Genomic DNA, 16,534 nt, shown 5'->3' on the forward strand with positions numbered 1-16,534 from the left:
AGAATGGCAGGCAGTGACTAGTGGAGTGCCGCAAGGTTCTGTGCTGGGGCCCCAGCTGTTTACATTGTACATTAATGATTTAGACGAGGGGATTAAATGCAGTATCTCCAAATTTGCGGATGATACTAAGTTGGGTGGCAGTGTGAGCTGCGAGGAGGATGCTATTAGGCTGCAGAGTGACTTGGATAGGTTAGGTGAGTGGGCAAATGCATGGCAGATGAAGTATAATGTGGATAAATGTGAGGTTATCCACTTTGGTGGTAAAAACAGAGAGACAGACTATTATCTGAATGGTGACAGATTAGGAAAAGGGAAGGTGCAACGAGACCTGGGTGTCATGGTACATCAGTCATTGAAGGTTGGCATGCAGGTACAGCAGGCGGTTAAGAAAGCAAATGGCATGTTGGCCTTCATAGCGAGGGGATTTGAATACAGGGGCAGGGAGGTGTTGCTACAGTTGTACAGGGCCTTGGTGAGGCCACACCTGGAGTATTGTGTACAGTTTTGGTCTCCTAACTTGAGGAAGGACATTCTTGCTATTGAGGGAGTGCAGCGAAGGTTCACCAGACTGATTCCCGGGATGGCGGGACTGACCTATCAAGAAAGATTGGATCAATTGGGATTGTATTCACTGGAGTTCAGAAGAATGAGAGGGGACCTCATAGAAACGTTTAAAATTCTGACGGGTTTAGACAGGTTAGATGCAGAAAGAATGTTCCCAATGTTGGGGAAGTCCAGAACCAGGGGTCACAGTCTGAGGATAAGGGGTAAGCCATTTAGGACCGAGATGAGGAGAAACTTCTTCACCCAGAGAGTGGTGAACCTGTGGAATTCTCTACCACAGAAAGTAGTTGAGGCCAATTCACTAAATATATTCAAAAGGGAGTTAGATGAAGTCCTTACTACTCGGGGGATCAAGGGTTATGGCGAGAAAGCAGGAAGGGGGTACTGAAGTTTCATGTTCAGCCATGAACTCATTGAATGGCGGTGCAGGCTAGAAGGGCTGAATGGCCTGCTCCTGCACCTATTTTCTATGTTTCTATGTTTTTTGGGAGTTGGTCATATACGCCGTCCTAGGAAAAATGTTAGTTGGCCAAACTTGCATAAACGTGAAAAACAGCACAGACATCAGGTTACGCATCATGACATAAAAAATAACTAAAAAAGTCGTAACTAACTGAGTTACACTGGCACAATCTTTGGGGAAACTTGAATATTTTAGTTTAGGCCAAAAAAAGCAGCGCGCACCAAAAAAACAGCGCATATAACTCTGGAAAATGGAGCCCAATGTTTGGAGCAGTAACTGCATAACCCAATCACTGAGCTGGGTTACTGCTTCAGGTCTAAATTGCAAATGAATAACAAATAGAACAAAGATAAAGCACAAATGAAGGAAGCCCCATCTAGCTCGTTCTTCCACTAGACCCATCATATACACGCCCCCAGCCAGTCACAGCAACCAACCCAGATCCAACCACAACGGTCAACAATCACAAAATTTATACTCCATTACCCTACCAGGTACTTTTCCAGGCTTTTTGTGAAGATGTACTTCCAGAAATCAGTCCATAACGTGCAAATACCAGTTTGCATTTACTCCCCCAATCATGATTTAACTTGAAAGAGTACTACAGATTAACCTTTACAATTATCATGTATCTCTTCAAGGTTGCCGCTCAGCTGCCACCTTTCAAGTTGAAACATGCAAGTGCAATAACTTATAAATTCTATGCACTGACTGCCTTGCCTAGCACTGGTGCAATCCTACATACATTGGAGTAGAATGTGCTAGAGATAACCTGCAGTTTTACTGCTTTAACTATCAGCCTTGGCTTAGTAGTGGCACTCCCACTTGAATCAGAAGGTTATGGTTTATACCCCACCTCCAGAAGCTTGAGAGCAATTCTATTCAGTACTGCGGGAGTGCTGCACTTTCAGAGATGCTGTCTTTCGGATGAGACATTAAACTAAGGCTGCTGTGTTTTCTTTCAACAATGACTGCACTGCCACAGTACTTAATTGGTTGTACAGCGCTTTGGGACGGCCTAAGGTTCATTACTTTGGGCAGTACCCCTCTGAACTTTCCTACATTATTCCTCCAAACATGAAAACACTCCATCCTACCCACACTTCCTCTTACATGCATCTTCACCATCCTGAAATCAAGGCTCATTACACAATCTTCTACTTCAATTTAGGTCAAAGCTCATCTGGTGACAGGGAAAGGGAACCTGGTGCAGTAAAGATAGATAGAGTATTGAAAACTCCGCTCACCGAAGAATATCTCCCTCATTGAGATTGAGAAGAACATGGTAGCCTCGAAACTCTGCCTCATTCTCACAGTAGGTATCCTTGGTGGCCAAGTCCTGGTACATCTCTTTCAGGCTTTGCAAGCACTTGGTCAAGTTTTCATCATTTATCTTGGCATCATATGAGGACATTGGCTCCTCGCAGAGGTAATGACTACAGTGGATGTGGAATCGGGTGCACTTCTCAATAAGCACCACTGTCAGCTGATTACACAGGTGCTGTTGAGTAATATCCTGACAGAAGGGAAAGAAAACACAGTGCGTCAATAGGAAGCTACAGCCCACTTTATATTTGAATCAACGTCAATATACATTATCCCACAATTTCTGAGGCAGTGATGTGACTGGGATTTCAGTACAGTGTAAGGAAAGATGTATGAATTTTTTATACTGTGCCCACTTAAAGGGCCCAAGTTTCAAGCCGCGCCTAGAACGGCGCAGTCCCGACCTGGACGCCCGTTTTTCGCGCTACAAAGTCTGCCTAAAAAAACCTTCCAGATTCTCCAGCTCCCTGCAGGTCGTTTGCAGCTCGGCGCAGCGCAGCAGGAGCTGCAGGGGGCGGAGCCAGGTCCCTGCACTGAAAACAGTGCCGGGACCTCTGCACATGCGCGCTACAGTGGGCGCGCATGTGCAGTAGCTCCAGGCGCCCAAAACTGTGTGGGAGGGGCCGAAGCACGCAGCCCCTAGCCCTGGTCGAATGGCCTCACTGGGGCTGCGTGAATAAGGCTCCTCCCACGGCCAGCTCCTGCTTCCTCCCGACCCGACTCCCGCCCCCCCCCCCCGGACCTGACCCGACCCGACTCCCGCTTCCCCCCACCCCCACCCCGTGCCTCCGACAACGACCCGACTCCCGCTACGCGGCCCCCCCCCCCGATTGGACCCGACCTGATCTCCCTCTCCCTCCCTCCCCCCGACCTGAACCGAACCGACCTCCCTCCCACCACCCCACCGACCCAACGCCACCTACCTGTAAATCTGGTGCTGGAGACGAGCCCTGCCCGAAGTCTGGGGCCGGCCCGTTCAGCCCCCCCCTCCCCCCCAATCTCCTTTCACCCCCCCCTCCCCCCCATCTTCTTTCCCCCCTCCCCATCTTCTTTCCCCCCCTTCCCCCATCTCCTTTCCCCATCTCCTTTCCCCCTCTGCCCCTCTGCTTCCCCCCTCGCCCCCTCTGCTTCCCCCCTCGCCCCCTCGCTGTCAGAAACACAGACACTGACAGACAGAGAATGAGAGACACAGACAGACAGACAGAAAGATAGAGACACTGACAGAGACACACTGGTGGGGGGGAGCATCCCAGCACGCTGTTGGAGGGCTCCCGGTGCTGCAGTCGGTAAGTAGAAAAGGTTTTATTTATTGATTTTTTAAAAAATTATTTTATTAATTTTTTTTGATTGATTTATTGGTTGATTTATTGATGTTTTTATCATTTATTATTGATGATGGCTCTTTATTTGTAAAACTGAAGTGTTTAATGTTTGTAAACTTCCCTTTAAATCCCCCCCCCCCCCGCCATTCCCTACGCCTGATTTGTGACCTATGCCTGATTTTCTAAAGTGTCGACAAGGTTTTTTCGAGCGTACAAAATTCTTCACTTACTCCATTCTAAGTTAGTTTGGAGTAAGTTTTCACTGACGAAATTTTGAAAACAGGCATAAGTGGCCGGACACGCCCCCTTTTGAAAAAAAATTCTGTTCCAAAGTGAAACTGTTCTAACTGACTAGAACTGGAGCAAACTAAATGGCGAGAATTCCGATTTCTAAGATACTCCGTTCTACACCAGTTGCTCCTAAAAATCAGGAGCAAATCATGGCGAAACTTGGGGCCAAACTGTGAAAAAACAGACCGATCAAAGTCCAGTTTCTGCTCTCTAACCTTGGGTTATGTCTGACATTTTGTAATATAGAGTACGAGCATGGGAGTACTGGAGGGTACAGACCTGTCACAGTACAACACTGGGATATAGTACTGGTGGATACAGGTCTGTCACTGTAACATTGGGGTACAATACTGGTAGATCCAGGTCTGTTACTAACACTGGGGGACAGTACTCATGGGTCCAGGTCTGACACTGTATAATACTGGGGTACAGTACTGACGGTACTGCCAGACACTGTAAAAGGACTTGAGCACATAAATCTAGACTGACACTTCAGTAAGTACCAAAGGAGCGATGCACTGTCAGATGAAATGTTAAACTGCGGCCCATCTGCCATCTCAAGTAAATGTAAAGATCCCATGGCACTATCCAAAGAGAAGCAGGGAGCTTTCCTGATCAAAATTTATTCTTCAACCAACACCACCAAAAACAGGTAACTGCTAAATCATTAATTTGCTGTTTGGAGTCGCAAATAGACTACATAACAATATTTGCACTTCATCCGTTGGGAGGTCTCAAGGACATGATAAAGCGTAAAAGAAATACAGGTTCTTGCTTTTCTTTCTTTAAACTCGCCCTGTCATCACCGACTAAAAACAGAGTCTGGAACTTAATCTATATGGTTCAGAATATCGCTTTGTTAAGCATCGCACATACTGTATATGCATTAGGTCATTTTTTTTTCCTGCTCATTAAAATGAAAATTTTAGCGCTGGGGAATGATACACTTGTCATTTCAGGCACCCGGTGTCAATGTTAGATTTTCAGTAATGACCCTTTCTGTCCCAACAACATACTTAATCCTCAACCTCAGAAGAGGGTCCCCAAAATATTGATGCTTTCCATTTCTCACACCAGTCATCCTGTGGCCTCTCGAAGTCGTAATGCAAATTTAGTGTTGAATTAGGGACAGTTGTATGTTGTGGACCAATGCTCACTGGAACTAGATTGAGACGGCCAAATTCTAAGTACAGGCAACTCTCGATTATCCGGGACCCTCGGGAATTGGGCTATTCTGGGTAAACTATTTTGCCGCTAGGGCGAGTGCACGTCTCAGAGCTGAAATTTGACAGTGATAGGACCAACCACAAAGACTTTAGTTCGTGTTATCATAGCATGAACGTAATAAAATACATGACAATGGATTCATATCGTCTCAAAATTATAAATTATTTTATTATGTTAGCTTCATACTTGTGTGATTGACACTTGAGGTGATCGAGATATTCACGTGTGCAACAGTTTTTAAAAACGCCGTGCCAGCGGGTTCTCCGTTAGATCCGTGTACAGATAATCGAGATTTGCCTGTATTCCAAATCGGTCTTTTTGTGGTTCTGATTCACAGGTCAATGAGCCCCGGGACTCAAACAAGCAACCACAGTGTTGCAAAGAAAATATTTTGATTTACTACGTTATTGAGCCTGCAAGCGCAATACCCTTATCATCAGCCTGGACTGTCCGATGAAAGGTGCTAATGCAAAGCATATCAATTTGTGCTTTTAACTTTTTCATTGGATCATGCCTCACCCAAACTCCTACATCTAGAAGGACGAGGATGCCATAGGCTTCTCAAGGACCCCACCCATTATTCAAATTCCAAAATACCAGAAGTTGCATCAGTGAGTTGCGGTGATCTGTGGTAACCCCTCTTGGTACTGGTAAGCTTGGATAGAATTACAGCATACCACTTCACCTGTACATACCTGTTGCTGATAGAACAATTTCCCCAATGGATAATCTGCTTGGAGAGATGTGAAAGAGATATGTCAATACGTGCATTAAATATTAATTGAGCCTTATTAATTCACCTTTCTCACTCCACGAGTTCTGTTCCATACAAAGTCATACCAGTCCCGGTAATTGCCTTCACCCAGATCCATGATCTTTGTCACTAGATAATCCATCGTCATTTTCAGGACAGCGGCAGGTCGAAGTTCATGGGGTAAAGGTTCTTCCTGGTCTGCAGAAGACCTGCTATATTCTTTGATTGTAGCTTCATGGTTAACCTGTGGTGTGGCAAACATATTACTGCCAGTTTGTGACTTAATTTCAATATGGAGTCTTTAGAACTTCAGCAACATTGGAAGTCTGAGGATTTATAAGATAGTTGGGGCAGGTGAATTCTGCAGTGTACTGTAACAAGTCACTATGGCACATGTAGCCAGGAAAATTGCTGTGCTAAAGAAATAATATGAATGCTTAGAGCAGAGGTAGCTGGGACACAGGCCAAGTAATTACTCAGAACCATGTACAAATCTGTATTTAGCACCACTGGTTGAAAGAGCTGGGGAACAGCAGGTCTTGTAAGTAGTGTTCAAAATAAAACCTGACTGTTCCAACTGACAATGAACCAGAAGGGTAAACAGTAGAGAATGACAAAAAGGGGTCCAAACGATGACCCCAGGAGGAAGGGTCGGGATTCACACAGTGAGTCCAGCAGGAAGGGTCGGGATTCACACAGTGAGTCCAGCAGGAAGGGTCGGGATTCACACAGTGAGTCCAGCAGGAAGGGTCGGGATTCACACAGTGAGTCCAGCAGGAAGGGTCGGGATTCACACAGTGAGTCCAGCAGGAAGGGTCGGGATTCACACAGTGAGTCCAGCAGGAAGGGTCGGGATTCACACAGTGAGTCCAGCAGGAAGGGTCGGGATTCACACAGTGAGTCCAGCAGGAAGGGTCGGGATTCACACAGTGAGTCCAGCAGGAAGGGTCGGGATTCACACAGTGAGTCCAGCAGGAAGGGTCGGGATTCACACAGTGAGTCCAGCAGGAAGGGTTGGGATTCACACAGTGAGTCCAGCAGGAAGGGTTGGGATTCACACAGTGAGTCCAGCAGGAAGGGTTGGGATTCACAATTACCCCAGCAGGCTGGTTTCAGCCTGGCTGTGAGCAGAAGCAAGATGCTTCCTCCATGAAAGGGAGTCTAACTGGCATCACGCACCTCCCAACAGAGGGTTGTGCAACAACACTGGCACAAAACGGTTGCACAAACCCACCCCATACATGGCTTAGTTACAGTGTATAGGGGAAGGGAAGAACGAAAGGGAACGCTAGATAATGTGTTCTTATTTATAATTTACTCCTCAAATTAGTAAGGTTCCTAAACATTGACTATCACGCAGCGCAGATTTACTAACCATGCAGCACATGCAATAGTACTTTAACATTCACTTAAAAGACGGTACTTGAAACTGAACCTTGCTGGTTTAGTCGAGGCACTCAAAACGCTTCACAATTCCAAACTCAGTATACAAGTTGATCAGATCCTATTGAATCCTAGGTATCTGTACAATCTCCCACTTTTTAATACTTTTTTCTTACTCCCGCTACGTGATAATCCACATGTTGCTGCATACGATTATACAAAAGTTAAACTACAACCGCATATGAATTTTAATAAGCTTATCCCTCATCAATAATTTTATTTTCCTTACTTGACCAGTTATTTTTCCGTGCACCATTACAACTCTCCTACTTTGTTATCTTATTGATACTTTCACTCGTTACATATAATTGCTATTCTACCTAGTGAAATGTTTAATTACAAGTCTGCCTTTAATTCAGTATAATTTCATACCAGTTAATCTTCTGCTTCTACAGAAAACACAATTTAAAAGGAAGATGTATACCCAGATGTTTTCCTCTGCAGAATTAACTGGTTTCTCCTGCACTTGCAGGTCTTTAAATTAGGTTTACTGAAGTGACTTAAACTGACCATTGCTTTAAGGTCGGTCTTAGTTCAACAGTTTAGTGCGCACTGCATCTAACCCCACTTAACAAGCAAAGGTTAATGGTTACTATTGCTACAATACAATGATTACTATTACGATACTACAATACAAGCAAAATCAATAGCAGTATATTAGCAGACTTTAAGACAGTCTGATTAACCTTTTCCTTACAAAAGGAAAAGAAATAACTGTAAAATAATCAAGGCTTCTGTCACTCTGAACCCCAGTGAAGGGGAAGGGCGAGATGGAGTCACACTCATTTTCAGACAGTTTACCCCAGAACACATCATTAAACCAAATAATTAGACTGCAAATAAAGTTAGACAAAAATGGTGGCCAGTTGGGATCAGACTTGTAAAAATGGAAACCAAAGTTGCCCGAATGAATAGTTTGTATCATAAACAAACTTCAGAATGATCTTCGTGGAATAAGTAATTGGGGAATTGGAAACTGACCTTGTCAGTGCCAGGTACGATCTCAAAAGAGCTGAGCTGGTATCTTGTCTCTCTCATGTAACGCTCCTTCTCTGGGCACATGTCCAGACAGGTCCCCACCACAGCTGTAGCCTTCTCCAGCTCCGTTCTTTTCACTCTGGCTGTGAACACATAAGGAGAATCCGATATGTGCAATATTTTTGTTTTGCAAGTATGAAAATCTCAACAATCACCCAATACCGTATCATGCCCAACTCCAACACTGGAAATCACTCCACCTCTGTCCTTAAATGTTCATCACTCGATCAGGTTGGTTATAAAATTAAATTCAATTACCACATTTCAACTCTTTCATTCACTTCTCTGATAAGTCTTTTCATTCCCATCTGATGCAACTTTTAATTGGGACGATGACACCTTACCCTTAAATGAAGCCTCCCCGTCTGGCTGTACCTTTCATCACTTACGAGTAGACAGGAATAGAGATCCAGAAGGTAGCATTGGAGGAGCCTCAGCCTTTGCATTTGTCCAACAGGTACGAGGTACTTGCTCCCTGTGTGGGCAAGAGCAGGGACTGCAGGGAGGACGAACAAACTGACCACAGCACCATGGTACAGGGAGCCATTCAAGTTGGGGGGAGTAAAAATAACTGTAGTAGTGGAAGGAGACAGTATACTTAGGGGCATAGATACTGTTCTCTGCAGCCAAGAGTGTGAGTCATGAATGCTGTGCTGCCTGCGGTGCCAGGGTTAAGGACATCTCCTCTGGGCTGGAGAGGAACTGGAGTGGGAGGGGAAAGATCCAGTTGTCATGGTCCAAGTAGGTACCAACGACATAGGGAGTACAAAGAAAGAAGTTCTGCTGAGGGTGTATGAGCAGCTTGGGACCAAATTAAAAAGCAGAACCACAAAGGTAATAATCTCTGGATTACTACCTGAGCCACGAGCAAATTGGCATAGGGTAAATAAGATCAGAGAGATGAATGTGTGACTCAAAGATTGGTGTGGGAGAAATGGGTTTCGATTCATGGGGCACTGGCGCCAGTACTGGGGAAAGAGGGAGCTGTTCTGTTGGGATGGGCTTCCACTTGAACCAAGCTGGGACCAGTGTCCTGGCACATCAAATAACTAGGGTTGTAGATAGGGCTTTAAACTAAATAGTGCGGGGGATGGGGGGAGAATTGAGGTGAGGGGAAATTTAAAAAGTCAGAAAAAGGAGAAAGCAATAGTGCAGGGTAGCGATAGGGATAATGATAATCAAACTGACAGGAAGGGACAGAGCATATAAACCTAAGAGTGCACCAGAAAGTATTGTCCAGAGTAGGGAAAAATGGCAAGACGACAAAATTAAAAGCTCTTTATCTGGTTTTTGCCTCTCCCAGGCTATCACATGGCTCCAGTTGGGGTGGAATGTAGAATGTTTTAGTGTAAGGGGTGTCGCAGTTGTGTGGGGCGGACTGGTTGGGCTGGGTTCTCTTTACCTTTCCGCCATTGTTCATAGGTTTAAATGTAACCTTCAGGCCTGCTGACCGAGGTCCGTGACACGATGGGCCGAAATGGCCTCCTTCTGAGTCATAAATTTCTATGTTATCTGAATGTACGCAGCATTCATAACAAAATAGATGAGCTGACGGCACAAATAGAAATAAATGGGTAGCCATTACAGAGACGTGGTTGCAAGGTGACCAAGGCTGGGAAATGAATATTCAGGGTTATTTGTCATTTTGGAAGGATAGACACAGAAAGGAAAAGGTGGTGGGATAGCTTTGTTAATAAAGGACGAGATCAGTGCAGTCATGAAAAATGATATTGGCTCAGATTTTCAAGATGTAGAATCAGTTTAGGTGGAGATAAGAAATAATATGGGAAAGAAGTCACTGGTGGGAGTAGTCTACAGGCCTCCTAACTGTAGCTACACTGTAGGAGAGTATAAATCAAGAAATAATGGAGTTTTGTTAAGAAAGGTACGGCAATAATCATGGACGATTTTAATCTTCATATAAATTAGACAAATCAAATTGGCAAAGGAGGGGAGGACGAGTTCATAGAGTGTATTCGGGATGGTTTCTTAGAACAATACATTATGGAACCAACCAGGGAGCAGGCCAATTTAGATTTACTAATGTGTAATGAGATAGGATTAATTAATGATTTCATAGTAAAGGATCCTCTATGGAAGAGTGATCATAGCATGTTAGAATCTCAAATTCAGTTGGAGGGTGAGAAACCTGGGTCTCAAACGAGTGTCCTGAACTTAAATAAAGGCAATTACAAAGGCATGAAGGCAGAGTTGGCTAAAGCAGACTGGGAAAATAGATTAAAGGGCAACAGGGTAGATAAGCAGTGGCAGACATTTTAAGGAGATATTTCATAACTCTCAGCAAAGATATATTCTAATAAGAAAGAAAGATACTAAGAGGAAGGATGAACCATCCTTCCTTAGTGACTAACTAAGGAAGTTAAGGATGGTTTCAAATTGAAATTAATGTTGCGAAGATTAATGGTAGGCCAGAGGATTGGGAGATTTTTAGAAACCAGAAAAGGACGACTAAAAAAAAATAAAGTGGGTGAAGATAGATTATGACAGTAAAATATAAAAACAGACAATAAGAGCTTCTACAAGTATATAAAAAGGAAGAGAGTAGCTAAAGTAAACATTGTTCCCTTTGAGGATGAGGCTGGGGAATTAATAATGGGAAACGGAAATGGCAGAGACAGTGAACAAATATTTTGTATCAGTCTTCACGGTAGAAGACAAGATAAGAGCTCATGGGGTTTGGGGTAATATATTAGCATAGATAGAGGATTGGCAAACAGAAAAAAAAAGTCGGGATAAATGGGCAATTTTCAGGTTGGCAAACTAACTGGCAGGTTGCCACAGGGATTAATGCTGGGACCCCAACTATTAACAATCTATATTCATGACTTGGATGAGGGAACAGAGTGTAATGTAGCCACATCTGCTGATGATACAAAGGTGGGAAAGCAAGTTGTGAAGAGGACACAAAGAATCTGCAATGGGATATAGATAGGTTAAGTGAGTGGGAAAAGATTTGGCAGATGGAGTATACTGAGAGAAAATGTGAGGTTATCCACTTTGGTAGGAAGAATAAAAAAGCAAATTATTTTTTAAATGGAGAGAGGCTACAAAAGGCTGCGGTAGAGGGAGATCTGGGGGTTCTTGTTAGCATGCAGTACAGCAAGTAATTAGGAAGGCAAATGGAATGTAGGAATTTATTGCAAGAGGAATGGAGAATAAAAGTAGGGAAGTCTTGCTACAACTGTACAGGGAGTTTGTGAGACCACACCTGGAGTACTGCGTACAGTTTTGGTCTCCTTATTTAAGGAGGGATATACTTGCACTGGAGGCAATTCAGAGACGGTTCACTAGGTTGAGTCCGGAGATGAAGGCGTTGTCTTATGAATAAAGGTTGAGCAGGTTGGACCTATACTCACTAGAGTTTAGAAGAATGAGATGTGATCTTATTGAAATGTATAAGATTCTGAGGGGGCTTGACAGAGTAGATGCCGAGAGGATGATTCCCCTCGTGGGGGCATCGAGAACTAGGGGACATTGTTTCAGAATAAGGGGTCGCACATTTAAAATGAATATGAGTGGGAATTTCTTCTCTCAGAGGGTCATGAGTCTTTGCAATTCTCTACCCCAGAGAGCTGTTGAGGCGGTGTTATTGAATATATTTAAGGTGGAGATAGACAGATTTTGGAACGATAGGGGAGCTGAAGGTTGTGGGGACAGGCAGAAAAATGGAGTTGAGGCCAAAATTAGATCGGCCATGATCTTATTGAATGGCAGAGCAGGTTTGAGGGGCCAAATGGCCTACTCCTGCTCCTATTTCTTATATGTTCTTGTGTCCCATTCAGACCACTGTGGTGGCAGTGTGGCTCATCAGCAAATCACACTTTGGACTGTCCTCCTACTCCTCTGGCACTTTCTCGTCCTTTGAGCATCTCACCCTATTCCACCCTTCTCATTTAAAATTCTTGTTCTCTACCATAGTACCATAAAAATATTATTACCGATATTTCGTCACTACTTTCCTCCGTCTGCCTCTGCACCGAACGACTTCTCATCCTTGGTGATTTCAACATCCATCTCAATTCACCGTGCTTTCTCTCCTCCGAGTTCACTTGCCTCCTGTCCTCCCTTAATCTCTCCCTCCATGTAAACTCCCAACCCATATACATAGCCAGCTTCTTGACCTTGCCATCTCTCGTGGCCTCGCTACTCCCATTGTGTCAATCGCAAATAAGCCAATCTATGACCACTTCCTCGTATCGCTCTCTACCGACATCCCCCAACACTATCTCCTTCTGTGTCCGCCCCTGGAAAAATCTCTCACCTGACTCTCTTACAACTGAACTCTAAACTATCCAGCCTTTGGCCATCCATTCACCATGACATTTCTGCAGCTGCTGATCTGCTCAATCACACCCTCACCACCACCCGTGATGCCCTCTCACCCCGGCCATTCCCCTGCTACAGTCCTGATCTTTGCTCCCTTAAGTCCAAGGGACACAGACTTCAACGAATATGGCGGACAAGTGGTTTAGCTACATCTGGCTGGACCACAAAATCACTATCGGATCCTGCTCTCATCTGCCAAAATTGATTACATTCCAGAATCATTCTGGAATGTAAAGATAAACCCCGGCTTCTATTCTCCACTGTTAAACGTCTTTAAAACCCACATCCCCAGTCTCCACCCTCACCTCCGACAATAAGTGTGAGAAGCTCATGGACTTCTTAGTCTCTAAGATTGAGACCATCCGTTCGACCGCCTCTACCCTTCCTTCATCTAGCCCACTGAGCCAAACTTCCTCCAAGGAAGCCTCTGCCTCAGCCCTGACCTCACCTCACCTCACATCTTCCTCCAGTTTTTCTTCAATCTCCCCTCCTGACCTTTCTGACTTGTTGGGATAAATGGATTATTTTCCGGTTGGCAAACAGTAACTAGTGGGGTGCCACAGGGATCGGTGTTGGGGCCTCAACTAGTTACAATCTATATTAATGACTTGGATGAAGGGACCGAGTGTAATGTAGCCAAGTTTATTGATGTACAAAGATGGGTGGGAAGGCAAATTGTGAGGAGGACACAAAAAATCTGCAAAGGGATATAGACAGGCTAGGCGAGTGGGCAAAAATTTGGCAGATGGTGTATAATGTGGGAAAATGTGAGGTTATCCACTTTGGCAGAACAGATAGAAAAGCAAATTATAATCTAAAATGGAAAAAAATTGCAAAGTGCTGCAGAACAGAAGGACCTGGGAGTCCTTGTGCATGAAACACAAAAAGGTAGTTTGCAGGTACAGCAAGTGATCAGGAAGGCAAATGGAATGTTGGCCTTTATTGCAAGGGGGATAGAAAAGCAGAGAAGTCTTGCTACAACTGTACAGGATATTAGTGAGGCTACACCTAGAGTACTGCTGACAGTTTTGGTCTCTGTATTTAAGGAAGGATATACTTGCAAGGAAGGCTGTGCAGAGAAGGTTCACTAGGTTGATTCCAGAGATGAGGGGGTTGACTTATGTAGTTAGGTTGAGCCTACACTCGTTGGAGTTCAGAAGAATGAGAGGTATCTTATCGAAACATATAAGATAATGAGGGTGCGCGACAAGGTGGTTGCAGAGAGGATATTTCCACTCATAGGAGAAAGTAAAACTAGGGGACATAGTCTCAGAATAAGGGGCCACCTATTTAAAACTGAGATGAGGAGGAGGAATTTCTTCTCAGAGGGTTGTAAGTCTATGGAATTCTCTGCCCCAGAGAGCTGTGGAGGCTGGGTCATTGAATATATTTAAGTCGGAGATAGACAGATTTTTGAGCGCTAAGAGAATAAATGGTCACGGGGAGCGACAGGGAAGTGGAGCTGAGTCCATGATCAGATCAGCCATGATCTTATTAAATGGCGGAGTAGGCTCGAGGTGCCAAATGGCCTACTCCAGCTCCTATTTCATGTGTCTTATGTCTGCAGCCTGTATCAGCTAAGTGAGACTGCACTTGCCTGGTTCCATTCTTTTCTATCTAATCGTAGCCAGAGAATCACCTGCAATGGCTTCTCTACCCAGCCCCACATCATTACCTCTGGTGTCCCCCATCATGGCCCCCTCCTATTTCTCATCTACATGTTGCTCCTTGGTGACATCATCCAGAAACAGCATCAGTTTCCACATGTACGCTGATGACACCCAGCTCTACTTCACTACTACTTCTCTTGACCACCCCCACGGTCTCTAAATTATCAGACTGCTACTCTGACATCTAGTTCTGGATGAGAAGTTATCTCCAATTAAATATTGGGAAGGCCAAAGTCATTGTTTTCAATCCCCGCCACAAACTCCGTTCCCTAGCCACTGACTCCATCCCTCTCCCCAACTTCTATCGGAGGCTGAATCCAGACTGTTTGCAACCTTTGTGTCGTATTTGACCCTAAAATTTGCTTTCGACCACATATCCGCAGCCTAACTAAGACCACCTATTTCCACCTCTTTTATATCACCCGTCTCCGTCCTTGCCTCAGCTCATCCACTGTTGAAGCCTTCATTCCTGCCTTTGTTACCTCTAGACTTGACTATTCCAACGCACTCCTGGCTGGCCTCCCACGTTCTACCCTACATAAACTAGAGATGTTCTAGCTCGCACTCACCCATCTCTCCTGTGCTCACTGACCTACATTGGCTTTCGATTAAGCAATGCCTTGATTTCAAAATTCTGATCCTTATTTTCAAATCCTTGCATGGCCTCGCCCCTCCTTATCTCTGTAATCTCCTCCAGCCCCACAACCCCCCATCCAGAGACGTCTGCGCTCCTCTAATTCTGCCCTCCTGTGCATCCCTGATTATAATCGCATTGGTGGCTGTGCCTTCTGTTGCCTAAGCCCCAAGCTCTGGAACTCCCTGCCTAAACCTGCCTGCATCTCTACCTCACTTTCCTCCTTTAAGACGCTCCTTAAAACATACCTCTTTGACCAAGCCTGCGTTAATTTCTACTTGTGCGGCTCGGTGTCAAATTTTTTCATCTCATAACACTCCTGTGATGCGCCTTAGGACTTTTCATTATGCTAAAGGTGCTCTATAGATACAAGTTGTTGTTGTATTACATAGGATATACAGCACAGAAACAGGCCATTCGGCCCAACCAGTCCATGCCAGTGCTTAGGCGCCACTTGATCCTCCCCTTGTCTTTCCTCATCTAAATCTATCAGCATAACCCTCTATTCCCTTCTCTCTCATATGCTTATCTAACCGCCCCTTAAATGTATCCATACTTCTTGCTTCAACCACTCCCTTGTGGCAGCAAGTTCCACATTCTCACCACTCTTTGGGTTAAGAAGTTTCTTCTGAATTCCCTATTTGATTTCTCGGTGACTATCTTATATTGACGGCCTCTCGTTATGCTCTCCCTCAAGTGAAAACACTCTATCTACTCTATCAAAACGTTTCATAATTTTAAAGACCTCCATTAGGTCACTTCTGAGCCTTTTTTCCAAAAGAAAGCCTGTTCAGCCTTTCCTGATATGTATTCCTCGCATTTCTGGTATCATCCTTGTAAATCTTCTCTGCACCTTTCCCTATATCCTTTTTATAATATTGCGACCAGAACTGTACTCAGTGCTCTATATGTCCCAACCAAGGTTCGATACAGGTTTAGTATAACTTCCCTACTTTTCAATTCTATCCCTCTAGAAATAAACCCTGGTGCTTGGTTTGCTTTTTTATGGCCCTGTTGACCTGTGTCAATACTTTGTGATTTGTGAATTTGTACTCCGAGATCCCTTTGCGCCTCTGTTCCATTTAAATTCTTATTTTCCAAGTAATACATGACCTCCCCATCATGGTGTTACTTTATTCTATTTGGAAAAGGTGCCAGAAAAACAGCTCCTGAAAACCTTGCTCCAGTCTGGTAGAGACATGGATAATTATTTGGAACATTCTTCACTTATTTTCCCATAAACTAGAATTGAATAGCAATGAATCAAATAAAAGTCCAGACCCAAATGACATTTTCACTCAATGGCATTTGTTACAAAGAGAAGGAATTAAAGAATGGTAAAAAAGCAGGACAACCAGATGGTTCACTGTCAATGGATGGAAAATCTAGCTCTTGGACAAATCATATATTCGAGACAGAGATCGATAGATTTTTTGATATTAAGGGAATCAAGGG

The 16,534-nt window shown here is 44.3% G+C and overlaps 1 protein-coding gene across 1 annotated transcript in view; it reads right to left on the reverse strand.

Moving 5' to 3' along the window:
• The window catches only part of mcm3ap (minichromosome maintenance complex component 3 associated protein), a 132,871-nt gene that overhangs the window by 89,308 nt on the left and 27,029 nt on the right, over nucleotides 1–16,534 (reverse strand). Inside the window, exons 6-8 of the mRNA XM_070876281.1 lie at nucleotides 8,372–8,511; nucleotides 5,994–6,191; nucleotides 2,275–2,543 (exon numbers count right to left, since the gene is read on the reverse strand). Coding sequence (XP_070732382.1) covers nucleotides 2,275–2,543; nucleotides 5,994–6,191; nucleotides 8,372–8,511 — 607 coding nt within the window. The remainder of the gene's footprint in view (nucleotides 1–2,274; nucleotides 2,544–5,993; nucleotides 6,192–8,371; nucleotides 8,512–16,534) is intronic.

The sequence above is a fragment of the Pristiophorus japonicus genome, chromosome 3 (genome assembly GCF_044704955.1).
Source record: "Pristiophorus japonicus isolate sPriJap1 chromosome 3, sPriJap1.hap1, whole genome shotgun sequence".
NCBI lineage: Eukaryota > Metazoa > Chordata > Chondrichthyes > Pristiophoridae > Pristiophorus > Pristiophorus japonicus.